This window comes from Chlamydotis macqueenii, chromosome 28 (assembly GCF_036417535.1).
Source record: "Chlamydotis macqueenii isolate bChlMac1 chromosome 28, bChlMac1.mat, whole genome shotgun sequence".
NCBI classification, from domain to species: domain Eukaryota; kingdom Metazoa; phylum Chordata; class Aves; order Otidiformes; family Otididae; genus Chlamydotis; species Chlamydotis macqueenii.
The window spans coordinates 1275774-1296071 of record NC_141583.1 but is presented as its reverse complement, the minus strand read 5'-3'; the positions used below and the strand labels follow the sequence as shown (position 1 = coordinate 1296071).

Here is a 20298-nt window from a genome sequence, read left to right as displayed (position 1 = left end):
CCGCGCATGCGCGCTGGCGGGAGCCGCTCTGCGCCGCCGGGAGGACCGCGACTCGATGGTCGGAGTGGGCGGAAGCGGAAGTCATCGGGGACACTTCCGGGACGCCGACGTGGAGGCTTGAGGGCGGCGGCGGCGGAGGGCGATGCTGACCAAGTTCGAGACCAAATCGGCCCGGGTGAAGGGTAATGGCGGGACTGGGCTGTGCTGGGAGCCCCCGGGGGCCCGCGGAGAGGGAGGGGGCGGGCGGTTCCGTAGGGCCGCTGCGGGTTTTTGGGCCCCCGGGTGTGCGGAGGCCTGGCGGCCACATCTCCGTCCCTCGGCAGGGCTCAGCTTCCACCCCAAGAGGCCGTGGATCCTCACCAGCCTGCACAATGGCGTCATCCAGCTGTGGGATTATCGGATGTGCACCCTCATCGACAAGTTCGATGAGCACGACGGTCAGTGGGGGGGGGGGGTGCTGGGACCTGCTCGGGGGCGAGGAGTGGTTTGTTGGGCTCTGAGTGTTGCAGGTGAATAAAGTGGAGCACTGGTTTGTTTCTGGTGTGAAAGTGAGCTTGTAAGTACAGATCTGAAGGGCCTGGATCAGAAAGCCAACAGCACCCTGGGCTGCACCCCAGCAGCGTGGGCAGCAGGGCAAGGGAGGGGATTCTGCCCCTCTGCTCCACTCTGGGGAGACCCCCCTGCAGCGCTGCGTCCAGCTCTGGAGCCCCGAACAGCAGAAGGACGTGGGGCTGGTGGAGAGGGTGCAGAGGAGGCCACGCAGATGCTGAGAGGGCTGGAGCAGCTCTGCTGTGAGGCCAGGCTGAGAGAGCTGGGGCTGTTCAGCCTGGAGAAGAGGAGGCTCCGGGGAGAGCTGAGAGCGGCTCCCAGTGCCCGAAGGGGGCTGCAGGAAAGGTGGGGAGAGACTCTTCAGCAGGGCCTGGTGTGACAGGACAAGGGGTCCTGGTCTCAAAATAGAGGGAGGGAGATTCAGATTGGACATTAGGAAATAACTTTTTCACTGAGGGTGGTGGAGCACTGGCCCAGGCTGCCCAGCAAGGCGGTGGATGCCCCATCCCTGGAAACATCCCAGGCCAGGTTGGCCGGGGCTCTGAGCAACCTGATCCGGTTGGAGATGTCCCTGCTCCTGGCAGGGGGGTTGGACTGGGTGGGCTTTGAGGTCCCTTCCCACCCAAACCATTCTGTGATTCTGTGATTTGTGATGGGTTGCTGCTGGCGTCCTGATGGAAGGGAGCGGGTTTGGGAGCAGGATCTCGGGCTGTTACGTGACTTTTTGATGTTGCTTCGAAGCTCTTAGTTTGTCGCCAGCAACGGGAGCGAGGAGGAACGCAAGTTGTAGTTTCTGAGTGTTACGGGGGGGGCTGCGGCGGCTGTCGGCCACCTTTTTGCGTCCAACCCGCTCTTCCTCTTCGTAGGACCCGTTCGAGGCATTGATTTCCACAAGCAGCAGCCTCTCTTTGTTTCCGGAGGTGATGATTACAAAATCAAGGTAAAATTTTCCCCTTTTAGCTCCTGTTCTCTAAAAGGCATCATCCAGGGAAGGCAACGCGCGAACAAACCTGTGAAAAGACAGGAAGGAGCGTGGGTGGGTGCGTGTAGTGTCTGGGGATTGCCATTGTCCGGTTGACGTTGGAGTTAACTGGAGCGAGGTGAAGTCCCTTTGTTGCTTGCATTAAAAAAAAAAAAAGATTTTAAAGTGGAAGAGAGGCTTGTAGCTGAGCTGAAACGCGTAGCGGGCAGTGGCACCTACTGTTGTCGTTCCGCTTCCGTGTCTTGCACAGGTCTGGAATTACAAATTGCGCCGGTGTCTCTTCACGCTGCTGGGGCACTTGGATTATATCCGCACCACCTTCTTCCACCACGTAAGCTGCTCTCCTGCTTCCCCCGCCCACGGGCCCCCGCTCCCTTCGCGCGCGCAAGGATTCTCTTTTGCTTCCCGGGGCGGGAATCTTCGCTAGAGAAATAGCGCCGGGGTTACTGGCACGAGGGTGCTCCAGATAGGGTGGCCTTCTCTAGAGGTGTCAGAGGCATAAATTCTGGCTCTAGGAGCTTAAATAAGATTTAAAAAGGGTCATTCCTGGAAAATACCACGTGGGGAGGGAACGTCTGGGGTGTGCCTTGCTTCGTACACGGAACGCTTTGTTTTTTTAGGAATATCCTTGGATCCTGAGTGCTTCTGACGACCAGACCATTCGGGTTTGGAACTGGCAGTCCAGAACTTGCGTTTGGTAAAATCAAGGAGCGCTTGAAAAAATAACGGCGTGGTTTGGGGGGGAGCTGTCTTCGTCTAGAGTTTTCAAGCCTCAGCTGTGCTTGGTTGGAGGAACAGAACGGACAGAACTGATCGGTTACGAATATTTATGTCAGTGCTGTCTTTTACTGGTTTATTCTGGTGCCGCTAGACTTGTAATCGTAAATTCACCTGTTGTTTGCTTGAAAAGCTTTTTGAAGTTAAAATATTGGTGCAAACTGGAATGTGTGTTCCTAGCCCCTACGTTTAAACGGCGTTCTCTGTCCCTTTTTGTTGTAGCGTGCTGACAGGACACAACCACTATGTGATGTGCGCCCAGTTCCACCCCTCCGAGGACCTGGTAGTGTCAGCCAGCTTGGATCAGACTGTGCGCGTTTGGGATATTTCTGGTGAGCTGCGCAGGCCGAGGCGGCGCCCGCTGGCAAAGCCCGCTTCGAAACTGCAACGGCTGAGAGCCGAGCGAGGCGGGAGACAGCGGCTCAGGTCTGAGAGCGGGAAGACTGCAGGAATCTCAGGCAGAAAATTAAAAATCCTTATTGACAGGGACCTGTTCCCCTCGGTGTCCGTGGAGCTGTAGGATGCTGGCTGATGAGGTGAGCTGTAGCGTTGTGCAGCCAAAAAACCCTCTGAAGGTGGAGGCTGCAGCCTGATCTCCCGGTCTGGTTTTGTAGCCGGCGTAGGCAACGAGTATTGCCGTCAGAAGGGACGCAGCGTCGTCAGCTGCTCAGCTCTGCAGCCGTGCCAGGCTTGTAAAAGGGTTTTAGGAATTTCTGGGCCACCTTTATCTCCTTTCAAAACTCTTAGAGGCAGCAGTAAGTCATTTATTCGGAGAGAAAGAGGAAAAGGCCTCTGTCTGGATTGCAAAAAGGGTAGAGTTTGGGTTTGGGGGTGGTTTTTCTTTTTTGGTAGCCTAGTTGTGGGTGTTGACAGGGAGATATTGTTAGGAATTTGTTCCCGGTTTTCAGTCTGCTCATCTGTTTCCTAACGTGAAGTGTGGCCTAAAGATCAGAGCAGGAGTTGCAAGTCTAAACTCCAAAGTACTTTGCTGATATCTTCGCCATTTCTTAGTGATAGCTGGGCCATGAGGTGACTTAATGGAATGAGATGAGGCCTAAAGGAAAAGCTAGAAATAAAGAAAATACTAGATGGAGATAAGGTAGATGGGGGATGAGAAGCTCAACATGAGCCGGCAATGTGCCCTTGCGGCACAGAAACCAGCGGCACCCTGGGCTGCACCCCAGCAGCGTGGGCAGGGGGTCGAGGGAGGGGACCCTGCCCCTCTGCCCCGCTCTGGTGAGACCTCCCCTGCAGCGCTGCGTCCAGCTCTGGAGCCCCCAACACAAGAAGGACATGGACCAGTTGGAGAGGGTCCAGAGGAGGCCACGCAGATGCTGAGAGGGCTGGAGCAGCTCTGCTGTGAGGCCGGGCTGAGAGAGCTGGGGCTGTTCAGCCTGGAGAAGAGGAGGCTCCGGGGAGACCTGAGAGCGGCTCCCAGTGCCCAAAGGGGGCTGCAGGGAAGGTGGGGAGAGGCCGTTCAAAACAGAGGGAGGGAGATTCAGATTAGATATTAGGAAAAAAATTTTTTCACTGAGGGTGGTGGAGCACTGTCCCAGGCTGCCCAGCGAGGCGGTGGATGCCCATCCCTGGAAACATCCCAGGCCAGGTTGGCCGGGGCTCTGAGCAACCCGATCCGGTTGGAGATGTCCCTGCTCCTGGCAGGGGGGTTGGACTGGGTGGGCTTTAAGGTCCCTTCCAACCCAAACCATTTCATGATTCTATGAGGGACTGGTGGGAGGGAGAAGGGGGCAGCGCTGCTGACGTTCCAACACAACCTGCGCTAGAGACAGAGCTCACGCGACCTGCCGCTCTCGCCGTTGCAGTTTTGGTTGGGCACGCCACGTTGTTTGTAGCACACGCTCAGACGCGGCCGGCTGTGTCAACAGCCGGGGCTGGGGACAGGAGGTCCTGCTCGTTTAAACCCTGTCCCCCTCTCTGCGCTGCCAGCACGGGGAGTTTAACTGCTCTTCTGCCAGCACGCTGCTGCGTTCTCCCGCAAACACACTCTCTCTCAGCAGAGTTCCAGCTGCCAAATTGGTTTGGAGATAGCACAGACCTTTTTTTTTTTTTTTTTTTTTTTTTTTTTTTTCCTCCTCGACTGATGAGGGGTTTGGGAGACACGCTGAATTATTGACTCAGCTGTCGCTCCCGCCAGCCACGACGCTGCGAGAATACCAGTGTGTGGAAAAACCCACAGCGAGATGAGAAGCGGATTCAAAAGAGAATTCCACTCCTCATTTTTTCCTCAGAATTACCTGTGTTCTCAGCAAGGTTCTGTTCTGGCTGGGAAGGGTTATTTCCCCGTTTTGGCTGATGTCTGCTGCGCACATAATCCCAATCCTCATCGTAGAGAGCGTCGTTTGATGGCGAGCTTTTAGCTCTGAGCGCTGCTGTTCGCTTGCGGCTTCTGCTGACAGCAGAGGGAATTTTTCTCAGCAGGTTTTGGGATTATGAGCGCGGTTCTTTGATGCCTTTAAGGAAGTTTAAAGGTCACATTGCAAAATCCTCCTCCCGAAACTGCCAGCCTCAGCAGAGCGTGTTGAGGGGTGAGGAGTGTGACCCAGACTGGGCACCGGAGTGGGAGGATGGCCCTGTGGTTTTTGAATTCCTAGACAGACAGCACGCCTGGGTCTGAAACCTGCCAGTGAAGGATCTTCAGCGCAAAACCAGTGCGCTCAGGGTTCAAGGGTCTGGTTTGTGTTACTCTCCCGAGAGAGACTGTGTGAATGCAGTTGTTATCTTTAATTAAAATGCATGAACGCTTGCGTTGTATTATTCACCTGCGCTGTGGAATGAAGGCCTTGCTTGTGATGCTGATACTAACCTGCGGAAACTACGAAAGAATCTGATTTTCTCTGCCTCTTTAGAATTATTAACCCTGGAGGAGGGCGTTAGCGCTCTTGCGCTGATCGGAGCGCTTTTGTGTGCGCTCTAACACCACGCACCAGCTCCTGTGTGACCTTCCTCGTGGTTGGCAAATGTCCATGTCTGATGCTTGGCAGGAAGCTCCCATATTCCGTCAGGGCTCTGTTCAGTCCGTCTGGGTGAGCACGCGAGGGTTTGGGCTGGCAGTGTTGGGAAGCCCTGGAACAGGGAGGAGCTGAGCGGAGAGTCCCCAGGTGGCTGCAGACCTGGGGTGCCTCTCCCTGCGCACCCTCAGTGGATGGATGCTGATGGTTGGCAAAAACTTGGGTCCAACTTCAGCCTCCGCTGCGCTTCTCTAATTATCCGCTGGATGCGGATGGATTACAGGGACAGGGGGGAACCCAAGCCTGGCACCTGAAGAGTCTGTACCCAAGAGCCCTCTTTAGTTTCTGCTGAAGAAGAGAATTTGCAAAGGACCGTCTGGCTTCTTCCTTCTCTCCTAACTCGCCGCTTGTTGTCCGCAGTTGGCACGTTGCCCCTTTACTCTGGTTGTTTTAATAGCTCTTCTCCTGAGCGCTCGCGTGCATGTGGAGCTGAGGCTTCTTTTCAGGGTTGTTTTTAACAGAATGCCTAATCTCTGCCTTTCTGCTGCCAGTCCCTTCTCTGGCCCCGTTCCCTCCCCAGGGCAGCACAGGAGGCTGGTGTGTTCTGTGAGTGTCCTGCCTTGCCTCTCGATTTGTGCAGCTACACCAGAAATTTTCCACTTGTGTCCCAGTCCTGTTGCGCTGGCCTGTCGAAGGCTCAAGTATTTTCTCTTCCGAAAGTCTTGTGTTTCTTCACTCACCTCTCTTGGATTACGTGTGTTTTATTCCTCCTTTCTGGGGTGTTTTGTGTAGAATTATCTGCTCAGCCGTTGAAGTCCTTCACCGCTACCCGGACTGTCCTCAGTGCGCCAGGCGGTTGTGCTTTGCCATGAGACACTGCCTGACACGTCGGTGTCCTTAGACTAACTTTGCTGGAGAGCTGTGAATCCATGAGGAGTTTGAAAATCAGAATCACAACAAGGAAATAATATTTTGTGTCTTCAGCGTTGTTTGTTTTCTTGTTACGCTTCCCTCTCCATTAGCATCCGTGCCAGTGCAGTTCTGCTTTATCTTAGACTGTTTTTTCTTTTCCTTGATACGTTCTGTGATCGCATCCTTGGGCAAAACGGAGAAGCATATGTTCTAGGGTTTGTTTCCAAGTATTCTGTGTATCTTTTCCCCGTGCACTGTTGGAGGAGGAGCTTTTTTTGATTCTCAGTTTCCCTGCTGTGTCCCATTGGATTTTAACGAAGGGTAGCCGATACAGGTCTCTCTGAACTTGGAAGACGTAGTTTTCTTCAGAATCAGGAACAGGCTTTATTCTGTATAGTTTTGGCTCCTGAAAATGTTTCATGTCCAGGCAGATTGTCCAAATCCATAACCAAGAGGTCATTGAAGTGGCAGGGGTGAGAGTCCTCTGAAAAGCGCGAGCTCAGCTTAGCAGAGGGAGGGAGGAATCGGAATGTGTCAGTCCTTCTGTGCTGAGGTGCCGCTGTCTGCATCCCGGGGAGCTGAGGTGATCCTTCGCACGATTCGCTGCGCCGCAGGCGTTCCTTTTGGTGTGTCTGATCTGAGCTCCTGCTTTGGGAGGAGGTGGAAGGGAGTCCTGTATGTTTCTCACCCTCCTTCAAGTTCCCGGTTTCCACCAGAAGATGTGTGTAAGCAGCACGAGAGAGCCCTTGACTCGTTGTTCAATTAGAAACACTGTCTTGACAATATAATTTTTGCTTCCTCCACCCCTGCTTCTTGTTCCCCCAAGGCCTAAGGAAGAAGAACCTGTCCCCTGGAGCTGTGGAATCGGATGTCAGGGGAATCACGGGAGTGGATTTGTTTGGGACAACAGATGCCGTGGTGAAGCACGTTCTTGAGGTACGGTGTCAGTGTGTGTGTGTGATACAGCCTTTTTTGGATTTATTTAGTGAAATCTCGGACACAAATGATGCTCTAAAAGCCTGGAAAAACAGCAGAGGGAAAAAGAGTTGCAACACCTGAGCCGGCTCTGAGGAGTTACGTGCTTTTGTAGATTATGGCATTACTTTTTCCAAGTGTACAATCTCAAATCTGGAGATGTTTGCACTGTAACCAAACAGATACGGCTTTCTCTGTGCAGCCAAAAGCTCAGTTCAATAGCAGATGTTATTACTTTGCATTACTGGGAGCGACGGAGGAGATTATGGAAGAGCCAGCCTTCTGTAACGGCTTGTTAAAGCTGGGAAGTGGTGCTGCTCTGCTGCCGAGCTTCGGCTTTGCTCTGCTGGTGGAGAACAATATCCAGAGCTTCTTATTGCTGGCATCTGTAATCTCACTGCCTGTAAGCGTTCGGTATGAGCAGCCTGGTGCAAGTCACAAGTGACTGGGTTGTTTTTGTTTTGGTTTTTTTTTGTAGGGCCATGATCGTGGGGTGAACTGGGCTGCCTTCCACCCCACAATGCCGCTGATCGTGTCGGGAGCTGATGATCGGCAAGTGAAGATCTGGCGGATGAACGGTAAGGGGATTCTCCAGGAGGAGCCCTCAGGGAGAAGGGGCTGAAGAGCTGAAATTTCTGTTTGAACCTCTCCAGGCTGGAGGGAATTTACGCTTTGTATGATAGGGTGGTAAATAATCCAAAGCAGCATTGGCTTTTGCAATTTGAGAGCTCAGTTCTCTCGCAAACACTTCTAGCTTCTTTTGGTTTGCACACACTGCTGAGCAGAAGCTTGTAGGAGTAGAAAAACTTGACTCTGAAGTTTTTTGAATACACACTGATGGAATTCTCCATTTCTGGTTAGAATCGAAGGCCTGGGAGGTCGACACTTGCCGGGGGCATTACAACAACGTCTCGTGCGCCGTCTTTCACCCGCGGCAGGAGCTCATCCTCAGCAATTCGGAGGACAAGAGCATCCGTGTCTGGGATATGTCTAAACGGTTAGTGCTCATCAAGTGTCTGACTCGATCGTATTATGAAGGTTTTTACACATACAGTTGTTCTTAGGGAAACTGAATAACGGTTCTTAGAACATCAGTGCTGGTATTTGATAATTCATGAGTTGAAGTCATGTTTTTTGCATTTTCTGTCCCTTTGAGATAACGTGTAAGCGCAAGACTTGTAGCTGTCTGAAAGCAAGTGGAAGAGGGCTGATTTGCTAGCGATACTGCTGCTGCAAACATGTCAAATGAGAATCTATTATTTGACAGAAGACTCTGTGTTTGGAACTCTCAGTGGATTCCTCATGCCGAGTGCTGGAGATGTTCTGTGTGTCAAAGCTTCAGATCTTCATTTTGGGAGCTGAAGTTTACACCAAGGTTTCAATTTTGTTTCTGTTCCCTCTTCCTTCTGTTGCACGTTTAGCACGGGTGTCCAGACCTTTCGGCGTGATCACGATCGCTTTTGGGTGTTGGCTGCTCATCCCAACCTCAACCTCTTTGCTGCAGGTAAAAAAAGCTCCTACTGGGTGTCTGAGAGGTCGCTGGGAAGAGAAAAGGTATTCCATATAGGAAATCCATACACGATTTGCTTTTCGTTAGCAGACTTGGCAGAACACACTGACTTGCAGGTGCTTTTATTAAACATATCGTGGGGAAAAGAACCTTATTTAGTGGAACACTGTCTCGTTGTATCAGCTGCAGCTCAAAGCTAGAAGCAGCTCGACGAAACGCATGACGGCAAGGCAAAGTGTTTCTAGAAGAGTGTCAGATCTTAGATTTGCTAGGAAACCTAAAGAAGGGTGGAAAACCTTGGGGAAGAAGTGAATCGCTGAATTCAGTCAGGCTGAGGAGCAGCAGATGTGGCTGGCAGTCGTTGGTTATGATTTTTGTTGACTCTTTATTTGAAGGGCTTGGTCTTCATAATGAGGAGAGACACGGGGTTTATTTCCCGTGTTTGAATTCTCACCTGCCTTTCCCCAGGCCATGACGGCGGCATGATTGTGTTCAAACTGGAGCGTGAGAGGCCTGCTTATGCCGTGCATGGAAACATGCTGTATTATGTGAAGGACCGTTTCCTCCGCCAGCTCGATTTCAACAGCTCCAAAGACGTTGCGGTCATGCAGCTGCGAAGGTAGGAGATGGGTGTTACAGTATCCCGTTACAGTATCCCGAATCGCTTGCAGACAGGTCGTATTTTTGTATTCACATCCCTCAGTTTCAACTGATTCTTCTGTCAGATGAACTTACAAAGCCTCCAAGAATTTTTTTTAGATCAGTTTTTGTCAGTGCGTAAATAGACTTTTCTTTTAAAACTGGTTTTACATTTCAAACTGAAATGCCGGCTCTTTAATTTCTGAAATGCTGATGTTCTCACAGTGTTTCCAAGAAGTTTTGATTCAGGAAATTAATCAAATCTGAGCTTTCCTGCTACTGGGTATAGTTCAGAAAATGAAGAGCATTTGTCAGAAGGTGGCTTTGGTAGAAATAATCTTGCTCCACTCTAACTTTCTCTTTTCTTCGCTACTCTCTCTCAGTGGTTCCAAGTTCCCTGTGTTCAACATGTCCTACAACCCAGCTGAGAACGCTGTCCTTCTCTGCACGGTAAGTCACTTTTGCTGCGTAATGAGCTGAAGAACTTTCCACGAGGCTGTGCGCGTCGATTCTCTGAAGTTCTGTCTCAAAATGAGTTTTTCCCCCCTCTCTGCAGAGAGCTAGCAACTTAGAGAACAGTACTTACGACCTGTACACCATTCCCAAGGATGCAGACTCCCAGAATCCGGATGGTAGGCATTTCTTATTTCCCATTAATCCTTGTGAGTGTTTATTACTGTGTAGCTGTCCCCTCCTCCACTCTCCAACTGTGCATGTGTGTGTTATATACCAGAAAGCTTCATTTTTCTGAGCCTCTCTCGTTGGAGTCTTTCTCCGTGTTTCCCAGTGCCCCTGCAGCACACGTCGTTTGGCAGGCGTCCCGCTCTCTATGTCATACTACACTGACTTGAAAAATTCATGTTCATCCCAAACTTTTACTGCTACAAATATATATTTTATAATTTTGTTATTAGGAACTTTCCGTTTTCCCTTTCGACGCAGCAGGCAGCCTTCCTGGCTTGTCAGCAGAGATGGATTTTAACCAGATATATTTTGTTCTAAGAGGTTTTATCCTCTGAAAAGCGGCTGTAAAAGTGACGGTGCCAGGGTGCCAGTATTCATTCTTCCTCTCGGCAAATTTCACATCAGTTTTGTGCAATTTACAAGTCAAAACATGATGTAGGGGGGAAAAAAAAAAATTATTTCTCCATTTGGGATCTGAAACTCCAGCTGGTTCCTCCCGCCTCTGTCGTCACGGCAGTAAAGATTTTGAAATGAGGGGGAGTGATGAGTTAGATTGAATCCAGCTCGCTTATTCATAGATTTATTGATTTCTGTGGGTCTAGTGAAGGGAAGATTTCTTTGCTGAGTACAGTCAGCAGGTATATTTGGGGAGAGAAAGAGAAAAGGAGCTTTTTAGTCACTTTATATCAATAAAACATACTGAATGTATAGAAAATACTTGGTTTGTTTGAGACATTCAAAGCTGACTTGTCTGGGTACGCCCAGCTTGCGACCCTTTAAATGAGGAAAGGGGTTGCTCTGCCTCTAGAGGAAGAAATGCCGAGGCCTCGGGAAAACCGTGCCCTTTTAATGCGTTTTCAAGAACAGCATGAAATTCTAGGGGTCGATAATTACCTTCTCCAACAAGCTGCTGTATCTGCAACACATAGTCCCAGGGCTGTGATGTAGGTATGTAACACGTGCCTTGGAGTTGTCATCCTCGTGTCCTTCAGCTTATTTCCCTGACCTACACGGGAAGCCAAGCTTGCTTGCTGCTCTTGAACAGTCCTTTGGGTAGCATGTTTCAATCATTTTCTGTCTGATTTGCTTTAAAGACTTAAAACCAGTCAAAATGCTGAGTTGTGGAGTTCAGGAAAACAAATGCCGTCAGAAAACCCCCGGCAGAGCTGGGAATTGAATTCCAGGAAGTCTGTCTTGTGTGGGGTGGTAACTGAGGGCTTTGGGGCGAGGCAGGCGGGTTTAAGTCATCGTTTGTTAGGATGTAGATCTGCCACAAATAGCACCGTGCATGGGGAAATGGCGTGTCTCCAAAAACTCTCATACTGAGCAGCAGGACTGGTGAGAAAAGAGGCTGAGACCTAAAAAAAAAATTATTTTACCGAAATAGCAGCAGTGCTCTCGCTTCACTTCCCTGTTCCCTTTCGCTGCTGCAAAAAGCCGTCTCCGCAGCCGGAGCGCATCCTGCAGCACTGCTCCTTCTGTGCTGTCCGACGTGCCGAGCACTCTGTTTGTATTGGCGTTTGAAAAGCGGGAGAGCAGCTGCGTGCTGCGGCGAGCGCAGCTTTTCTCCTCCAGCTCGTTACATCCCTTTGCAGGAGGGAGAGAGAGGGGGGCTTACATTGAAGCCGAGACCCTCGCCGCTCGGTTCGTTTGGCCGGCAAGGCTCTGCTCGTTAGCTTGACAGACGGCGCTGTCGCCCCGGGATGGCCCGCTTCGGCGCCAAGCGGTGGCGTTGGCGGTGCAGCCAGCCGCTTGTCTTCTGCCTTGGCTGGAGAGAGGGGCTGGCGCTGGCCACGCTGAGATTTGAAAGGACGTGGAGGGAGGAAACGAGTCTTGCGCGTCGCCTCGGGTTAAACATGAATTAGTAGGAAGCAGCTACAACAGCCAGGGTGGGATCAAACAAGACTGAGTAATGCGTTGCCGTAAGAGCCTGCCAGAGGTTTAATCACTGCCTGCGTTTCGCTCTCCCTAGCCCCTGAAGGGAAGCGTTCTTCCGGGCTAACAGCTGTGTGGGTGGCTCGGAACCGCTTCGCAGTCCTGGATCGCATGCATTCGGTAAGGTGACAGGCTTCGTAGGGTCGTCTTTTTCACGGGGCGCGCTGTCGTTTGGAGGCACGCAGGCGGAACGCGGGGAGGCTGGGTTAGCAGAATTGTCGGAGATCGGAGTAAACTGGCAAAGCGTTGTCAGAGAGCGGGCTGCGGACAGACACAAAGAGGTGTAACACAGTGAAAATGTAATAAGTTGAAATGTTATTCAGCTTCTTTGACGGTAAGTGTTAGCCCGGTTGCTAACGTGCTCCAGCAGGTGAGTTGAGGAGGGAAAGCTGACAAGAACCGGGCTGTGAAGCCACCCAGGTCACTTTCACAGCGTAGAAGAAATGGGGAGGTGGTGACAGCATGGGTGAGGTTTCCAGAAAGCTTTGTTCTCACTTATGGAGTGCAACAGGAGAAGGAAGGGGAAAGACAGTAACGGAAAGTTTTCCCTTCTTGAATTTACGTGATGTGAAGGGGAGGACAAGTCTTGCTCTTTGCCCCAAGCAGGATATTGTTTGTTTGTTTGTTTTTTGTGAGCTGTATTCGCCGCTAGCGATGACAGCAGGGGGGCTGAAAAGAAAGGATACACCGTGTCTGCAGCCTGGCAAATTTGTAGTTGGGTTTTCTAGCAGCATGAAGTCTTTTTGTGCTTCGAGAAAGGCTGCGGCTCTTATTTTGGCTTCTTGGTACTGAGGTTCAGCTATACAAAAATTCTGAGTTAAAACAATCCTAAATTTCTCTGTAGAATCTACCTAACTGTCCTGTGCTGTGACATTTCCTCTCATCCAATGGCAGATCCTAATCAAAAACCTGAAGAACGAGATCACGAAGAAGGTGCAGGTGCCGAACTGTGATGAGATTTTCTACGCTGGCACGGGGAACCTGTTACTGAGAGACGCAGACTCCATCACCCTCTTTGACGTGCAGCAGAAGCGGTAAGATCCCGTCTGCCGGGAGAAGTTTTAATATCCTGATCCTGCCGGCGTGTGCCCTCTGGGGACAAGTAATGGCTATTAATGCCCTCCAGAATTTAGCGTCAGCTGCAGGCTGCGTCAGACTGATCCAAGCCATGGCTAACAACTGTTAGGAAGAGCAGAGCAGAAACACAGCCAAGGTGCAATTTATGCTGCGGGCATCGTGCCACTCATCCCAGGGAGATGCATGCTGTACCCTTGTAAATCCCGTGACTGCAGAAACGGGTGCTGTAAAAGTGGAGAGAAATCAAAAAACCCAGACTCAATCAAGCGAAGCTTGCCTAATGTCTCGGCCCTGAGGTTTATATCTGCAGCGTGTTTGTGCTGGTAGACGTGTTAGCCGCAAAGAAACAGGGGAGGGGTTGGTGCTTTTGGCCATCTTTGTAGGCTTGAGGAGGTTCTGGATTATCTGCAGATAGATGTGGTCGCAGAATTTGCCTCACTTCATTATTTGTATGCCTTTGTCGTTCTAGTTGGGAAAGTTCCAGGTAAATGAAACAATGCAAATGCTGCTTGGAAATACCTCATTTCCCTCGTTCCGTTAAGTCTATCCCTAAAACTCCTTCAGAAATCCAGGTTTTGAAGTCAGTTGTCACCCAAATCTATTTGTGGTTGCACAGGTACGGAGAGAGGTTTGGACCGCAGAGACATTCTGTTCTGCCTCATGGTTTTGTAGCTCCAGGGTGGCAAAAAGGGGCTTCAGAACATCTGCAAACTGGGTTCAGGCTGTCGGGCGCTGGTAGTTATGGTACAGAGGTTGATCGTAGAGCTTGCTGTGGAGGGATGTTGTTCGTCTCTCTGATATCAGTGCTGTCCTTTCCCAGAACTTTGGCCTCGGTGAAGATCTCCAAGGTGAAATACGTCATCTGGTCGGCTGACATGTCCCACGTGGCTCTGCTGGCTAAGCATGGTAAGCAGGGGGTGCAGTGTTTCACCTGGATCCTAGTGCACACCGGCTCCTTCCATGGTTGGGAATGGAGTCCCTGTGAGAGAAACCGCTCAGCGCCATGGTGAGCGATGAAGGTGCAGCTGAAAACATTCGCAGTGTGGGCCCTGCTGTTGTCTTTCTTCCGCAAGGCTGTAAAGCAGAGGACCTCGTGTGCTCCTTAAAATGATCCAGCCAACCCCATAAAACAGAGGGTGATGGCTTAGTGGTGGTTGCCATCATCTCCTTAGCGTCTGGCGCTCTGAATGTAGTTCCTGTTGCTGTGGAGGAGAGAAGCCATCGTACAGAGGCAGATGTGTAACAGCAGAGGGTTCCCTAGCCTTACTTCATCTGGCTTTTCTCTCCAGCCATCATGATCTGCAACAGAAAGCTGGAATCGCTGTGTAACATCCACGAAAACATCCGTGTCAAGAGCGGTGCCTGGGATGAAAGCGGTGTTTTCATCTACACCACCAGCAATCACATCAAATACGCCGTCACCACCGGGTGAGTCCGGGAGTCGTACGCTGAGCTGGTGCTCGTGAAACGGCACTTGAATTCTTTTAGTATTTATTATTTTATTTTTTTATGGATGTACCCAAAGACAGGTACGTTTGTATCCCTGTGCGCCGGTATTTTACCGCTGGGCTGGGTGGCTGCGCTGCTCGTCTGACCGGGGCTTGCTTTTGTAATGCAGGCTGAAATAACGCGGAGAGCGCTGAGCCTCCTTTGAAGGAGGGGATGTGGTCGTGCGGATGCGTTGGCGTGCGCATCACGCGTGTGCTGTGTGTTGGCGTAGGGATCACGGGATTATCCGCACCCTGGACCTGCCGATCTACGTTACTCGCGTGAAGGGGAACAATGTGTACTGCCTGGACAGAGAGTGCCGCCCCAGGGTCCTCACGATTGATCCCACCGAATTCAAATTCAAGCTGGCGTTGATCAACAGGAAGTACGATGAGGTGAGGAGACGTGAGAAACCCTGCGCTCTTCCTTGACCCATACCTGAGGGTCAAGGGAAGTCCCTCGCAAGTGGTGGTGTCACCTTCAATGCCCGTGCCTTTTCCTTGCAGGTGCTGCACATGGTGAGGAATGCTAAGCTGGTGGGCCAGTCCATCATTGCCTACCTGCAGAAGAAGGGCTACCCAGAGGTGGCCCTGCACTTTGTCAAGGATGAGAAGACCCGTTTCAGCCTGGCGCTGGAGTGTGGCAACATTGAGGTGAGCAGGTGGCGCTGCGAGAAAGGCGTGTCCTTTGGGGCAGCGCTTGCAAACTTTACTTTTTGCTGCAAGGATTGAGAAGAAGAATTATTAGTTGAGAGAAATGGAGTGGAGCGTGACAGCAGCCTTGCTGAGGCGCAGGCCCTCAGCTGGAGGAATGATTTAGCGCAGTGATCCTTGTGATCCCGTGCTTCTCGTTGTGGATATTATCAATGGAAGCCTGCAGAGAAAAGTGCTTTCTGCAAAGCCTTCCTAACTGTGTCACTTCTCTTGTTAGATTGCTCTGGAAGCAGCCAAAGCTCTGGATGACAAGAATTGCTGGGAGAAACTGGGAGAAGTGGCATTGCTGCAAGGAAATCACCAGATTGTGGAGATGTGCTACCAGCGCACCAAGAACTTTGATAAGCTCTCCTTCCTCTATCTCATCACTGGCAATCTGGAGAAGCTTCGGAAGATGATGAAGATAGGTGAGTGCCAGGGTGATGGCAACGGAGAATGAGATAAGAGGATCCGAGTGTCATTCCCAGAGGGAATGAGCGGCATCACAGCAGAGACCAAGAAGAGCAAAGCTATTGTGACTTGTTTTTTTTTTTTTTCTTTTGGTTTAGCTGAGATCCGTAAAGATATGAGTGGCCACTACCAGAATGCCTTGTATCTGGGAGATGTGGCCGAGAGAGTGAGGATCCTGAAGAACTGTGGGCAGAGTGAGTAATACCAGACTAACGTTTGTCCCTGTGGGCTGGGGGGAAGCTGGAGAGGTTGTTGGGGTGAACAATGATTTCTGGAGGCAGATCAGTGTAATCCCTTACCCGAGAACCTGAATCAGGTGAGCAGAAGGTAACCCAAGAGCTAGGATATCGACAGGAGACCTGAATCAGCTGTAGAGCGTGTTCAAATGGTCCGTTTCCTGCACATCCAAGCTTTGAACCAAGTGATTCTACACCTTGGTCTGCTGCTAATCTTGTGTGACATTGTGGCCACGCGTGCTGGTGCGAGAAGTTTTCTTTCTTTTAGGCAGTGAAGAACACGCGCTCACGTTAGCTCTGTCTCATTGCAGAATCCCTGGCCTATCTCACGGCTGCGACTCATGGGCTGGATGAAGAAGCTGAAAGCCTGAAGGAAACATTTGATCCTGAAAAAGAAACGGTTAGCAAACTGATTAGTGCTTCCCACTTTGTTACGAGAGCTCTGGAGTTTGGGAAGAAGATGGCAGTGGGATCTGGTGTTAGTGTGGCAGCTCCTTTCTGGGAGGGAGGGACCATCTCCATTCCAGTCACCTCTTACCAGGCTTGAGAGTGTCCCACTGGGAAGCGGGGAGGCCAGAGATTGGGATTTCCTCTTTCCTTGGGCCTTGAACTGGTTTCTGCTGCTGTCTGCTCAGATTCCTGACATCGATCACGATGCGAAGCTGCTGCAGCCTCCTGCTCCCGTCATGCCTCTGGATACCAACTGGCCGTTGCTGACGGTCTCCAAGGGGTTCTTCGAAGGAACGATTGCCAGCAAAGGTATTGCTTTGCGCCTGGAAAGTCGCGTTCAGCTGAGGCGTGCAGGGTGGAGAGATTTGTCTCCGTGGCTCCCGAGCTGGTGCTGTTAACCTCAGGTGTTTTGTGTGTTACTAGCAGAGGTTGGAATCCGGCTCGACATTTGCGCCATCTTTGGCAAATCTCTCCAAACTTTGGCTTTTTGGCACAAAATGGGACTTGGCAATCGGAGGGGAGGGTGCTGGCCTAACCTAATTCTTTGCTGAACACCTTTTTTTGTAGGGAAAGGGGGAGCCCTGGCTGCCGATATCGATATCGACACTGTTGGCACCGAAGGCTGGGGAGAAGATGCAGAGTTGCAGCTGGATGAAGGTGAGGGAATCCAAGAGTTGTTCTCACAGAGGTGTACGTGTGTGCCTGTGTACAGCTCTGACTGTTTCCCCCCTGCCCCCTCCGTGCAGATGGCTTTGTGGATGCTGGAGAAGGCTTTGGAGAGGAAGGCCTAGGTAAAGGGCAGGAAGAAGGAGGTGGATGGGAAGTCGAAGAAGATTTGGATCTTCCCCCTGAACTGGTAAGAGGCTTTTGAGTAGCCCAGTTAATTGGGAAGGCAATGACCAATGGGGGGAAATGTGTTCTGGGGTTCTTCAGAGACTTCGTCACCGCAGCCGTGGCCAGCTCTGATTTCATCTGAGTGCTGGCAGTTTCCCCAGTAACCCCTGCTCTGTGTGCTCCCCAGGATGTTCCTGCTGGTCCAGCCGGAGCAGCGGAGGACGGATTCTTTGTGCCACCCACCAAGGGCACCAGCCCGGCTCAGGTAACGGCACAAGTCTTTGTCGTTCTCAGAAACTTTCAGCTTTGATGCTTCTGTTTTTAAATTCCTCTTGTCTGTGTTTCCCTTCTGTTCTTGTAGGTGTGGTGTAACAATTCGCAGCTTCCCGTTGACCACATTCTGGCAGGCTCCTTTGAGACAGCAATGAGAGTAAGTTTCCCCTGGAGTTTCTAGGGAAGAGGCTGTGTCCTTCTCTCCGCGTATTTTTGTCCCTCATCCAGTCTGAAGCTTTGTTTTGCGTCCTTTAGTGAATTATTTTGTGCGTTGTTTTATCTGGGTATAAAATAAGAGGTGCTGTGAGCCTGGGTGATGTCTGTGCAGCCTTTGTACAGCCCTGGACAACTTTTCCTCAGCAGATCAATGTGGTTTTTTTTTTCAGCTCCTCCATGACCAGGTGGGAGTAACAAACTTCGGACCCTACAAGCAGCTGTTCCTGCAGACCTACGCCCGTGGCCGTACGACCTACCAGGCCCTGCCATGTCTCCCTGCCATGTACGGATACCCGCATCGCAACTGGTGAGCAGTCGGGTTCGCTCCTTTTCCGTGCTCTTTTCCTGCGCTCTGCCTCTGTCAGAGCTGGGCTGAGGTACTGGAGACCCACGGGTGGTTTTTTTTTTACAGTGGTACCTGGAAGCCACTGTAGAAAAATAAGCCAGGCTTCCCAGCCTGTAGTAATGGAGAGAGAGCTGGGAATTGTTGGTGGCAGAATTACCGAAGCACAGACGTCTTTTGTGCTAAGCTACCGGCAAAGAAAAACAGCGTGGGCCTGGGTCAAAACATTTCTGACGAGCTGCAGTCGAGCTGACGGTGTGTGTGTTCCTGCTGGCTGCTGCGGTGGTCCTGTTTGTACCCCGAACCCCTCTTTGGTGCCTCCAGGAAAGAAGCTGGCCTGAAGAATGCCCTCCCTGCCGTTGGACTGAAACTCAACGACCTGATCCAGCGCCTGCAGCTGTGCTACCAGCTCACTACGGCCGGCAAGTTTGAGGAGGCCGTGGAGAAGTTCCGCTCCATCTTGCTCAGCGTGCCCTTGCTGGTGGTGGACAACAAGCAGGAGATTGCCGAGGTGAGGGGCAGGCTCTTCTGTGCGTGGCCTGCGCGCTCGGCGGGGAGGAGGCCGAGTGCCTGACTCTGTCTCTCTCTGAAGGCGCAGCAGCTGATCGCCATTTGCCGGGAGTATATCGTAGGACTCTCCATGGAGACTGAGCGGAAGAAGCTGCCCAAAGAGACCCTGGAGCAGCAGAAGCGAATCTGCGAGGTACGGAAACTGTGAATTTCCTCCCTCTGAGGGAGATGAGGGGGAAGTAGCCTTCGAGTTGAATTGGGAATCCTGAATTCTGCCTGAATTTCCCCCTTCAAAGTAGCAGTGATTACCTGGGAGGGGTTTCTGGCAGCGTTTTCAGGCCGGGGTAGTGATTGTATCCCTGCTGTCCCTCCTTCTCCCTCATTCAGATGGCTGCCTATTTCACCCACTCCAACCTGCAGCCCGTCCACATGATCTTGGTGCTGCGTACTGCTCTCAACCTCTTCTTCAAACTCAAAAACTTCAAGACGGCTGCTACTTTTGCCCGCCGGCTGCTGGAGCTGGGTCCAAAGCCGGAGGTGGCGCAGCAGGTACATCTGTGAGGCGCGTGGGCAGAAGCATCTGCTGCGGCAGACCCTGTTCCTAGCTGCCCCTCTGCTCAATGCGGTTGCTGGTTTTTGCAGACTCGCAAGATCTTGTCAGCGTGCGAGAAGAATCCCACCGACACCTACCAGCTCAACTACGACATGCACAACCCCTTTGACATCTGCGCCGCCTCTTACCGACCCATCTACCGCGGCAAACCCGTGGAGAAGTGTCCGCTCAGCGGAGCCTGCTACTGCCCCGAGTTCCGCGGGCAGATCTGCCGCGTCACTACGGTAAGGGAGCCTCAACCTCTCCTACCACCCGCTCCTAACCCGGGATATTTCCCTTGAGAATCCCCTCCAGCAGCTTCCCTGCTGCTTGTCCCTAACTCGGCGTAGGTTTTGGGCCAGATTGAATGTCGGTGCGTTCTCCAGAACTGTCTCGGCTCGGAGCTGGGCTGGGCTGTTGAGTTGCTTTTGAGCGCTAATCATCTCCCTTTCATCCCTCAGGTGACGGAGATCGGCAAAGACGTCATCGGCCTGCGGATCAGCCCGCTTCAGTTCCGCTAGACCACGTGTGTCCTAGGGAGGTGCGAGATCGGAGGGCAACGGTCTTGTTTCACAGCGCGGGGTGGAAACTTTCACCTCCCACCCTTCCAGCTTTTAGTCTTCAACTGCTTCCAAGTCCTAGTAACCTGCACTTCTGTTCCCTGATCCAGCTAATATTAAATTTCTGTGTACCTTTGTCTCAAGGCAGATCTTTTCCGGAGGGCAAAGGCTGGCTCTGGCTGAGCCTGGTTACCACACAGTGCGCTCTGTAGGAACTCCTCCGGCTTGTGGCGCTGGGCTCCTGAAAGAGGAGCTCCGAGGTGCTGCTGCGGCCCGGACCGCGCGGCGCTGTCTGGAACCGGGGCCAGCGCAGAGCCTCTCCCTCTCTCCGCTCCCCTTGGAAGTGGCGAGAGAGCAGCTCGACGTTTAAGTGCTAGTGTTGCCTTTTTGTTTTGTTGTCCTAGCAACGTTTCTGAAAATAATCAACTTCTGTCGTGAATAAAGTAAATTGCCCGTCTTGCTCTTCCTGTTTTGTGGCTCGGTTGCTCTCGCTGAGATAGAAGATGAGATTTCGTTGCCTCTTTTCACCTTCCCCCTTGCCCTGTCTTTGCGTTTACCTTGCGTGCTTGTTCCCTTTAGTGTTACCGCACCGCTCCCCGTGGTGCCTAACGGGCTGGAGGATCG

The 20298-nt window shown here is 51.7% G+C and overlaps 1 protein-coding gene across 1 annotated transcript; it reads left to right on the top strand.

Moving 5' to 3' along the window:
* The first annotated feature begins 75 nt into the window (after positions 1 to 75).
* COPA (coat protein complex I subunit alpha) lies at positions 76 to 20131 on the top strand. The gene is made up of 33 exons (XM_086768139.1): positions 76 to 182; positions 324 to 437; positions 1416 to 1489; positions 1782 to 1862; positions 2152 to 2228; positions 2531 to 2640; positions 7016 to 7125; positions 7643 to 7742; positions 8026 to 8161; positions 8586 to 8668; positions 9143 to 9293; positions 9697 to 9763; positions 9870 to 9945; positions 11970 to 12052; positions 12827 to 12966; positions 13830 to 13915; positions 14299 to 14437; positions 14730 to 14892; positions 15004 to 15150; positions 15428 to 15617; positions 15759 to 15854; positions 16208 to 16296; positions 16532 to 16655; positions 16914 to 17003; positions 17093 to 17202; positions 17368 to 17445; positions 17542 to 17610; positions 17840 to 17976; positions 18337 to 18523; positions 18605 to 18715; positions 18910 to 19071; positions 19165 to 19359; positions 19576 to 20131. The coding sequence occupies exons 1-33, from the start codon at positions 143 to 145 to the stop codon at positions 19633 to 19635; spliced, it is 3675 nt and encodes a 1224-aa protein (XP_086624265.1). The 5' UTR covers positions 76 to 142; the 3' UTR covers positions 19636 to 20131.
* Positions 20132 to 20298: the final 167 nt, after the last annotated feature.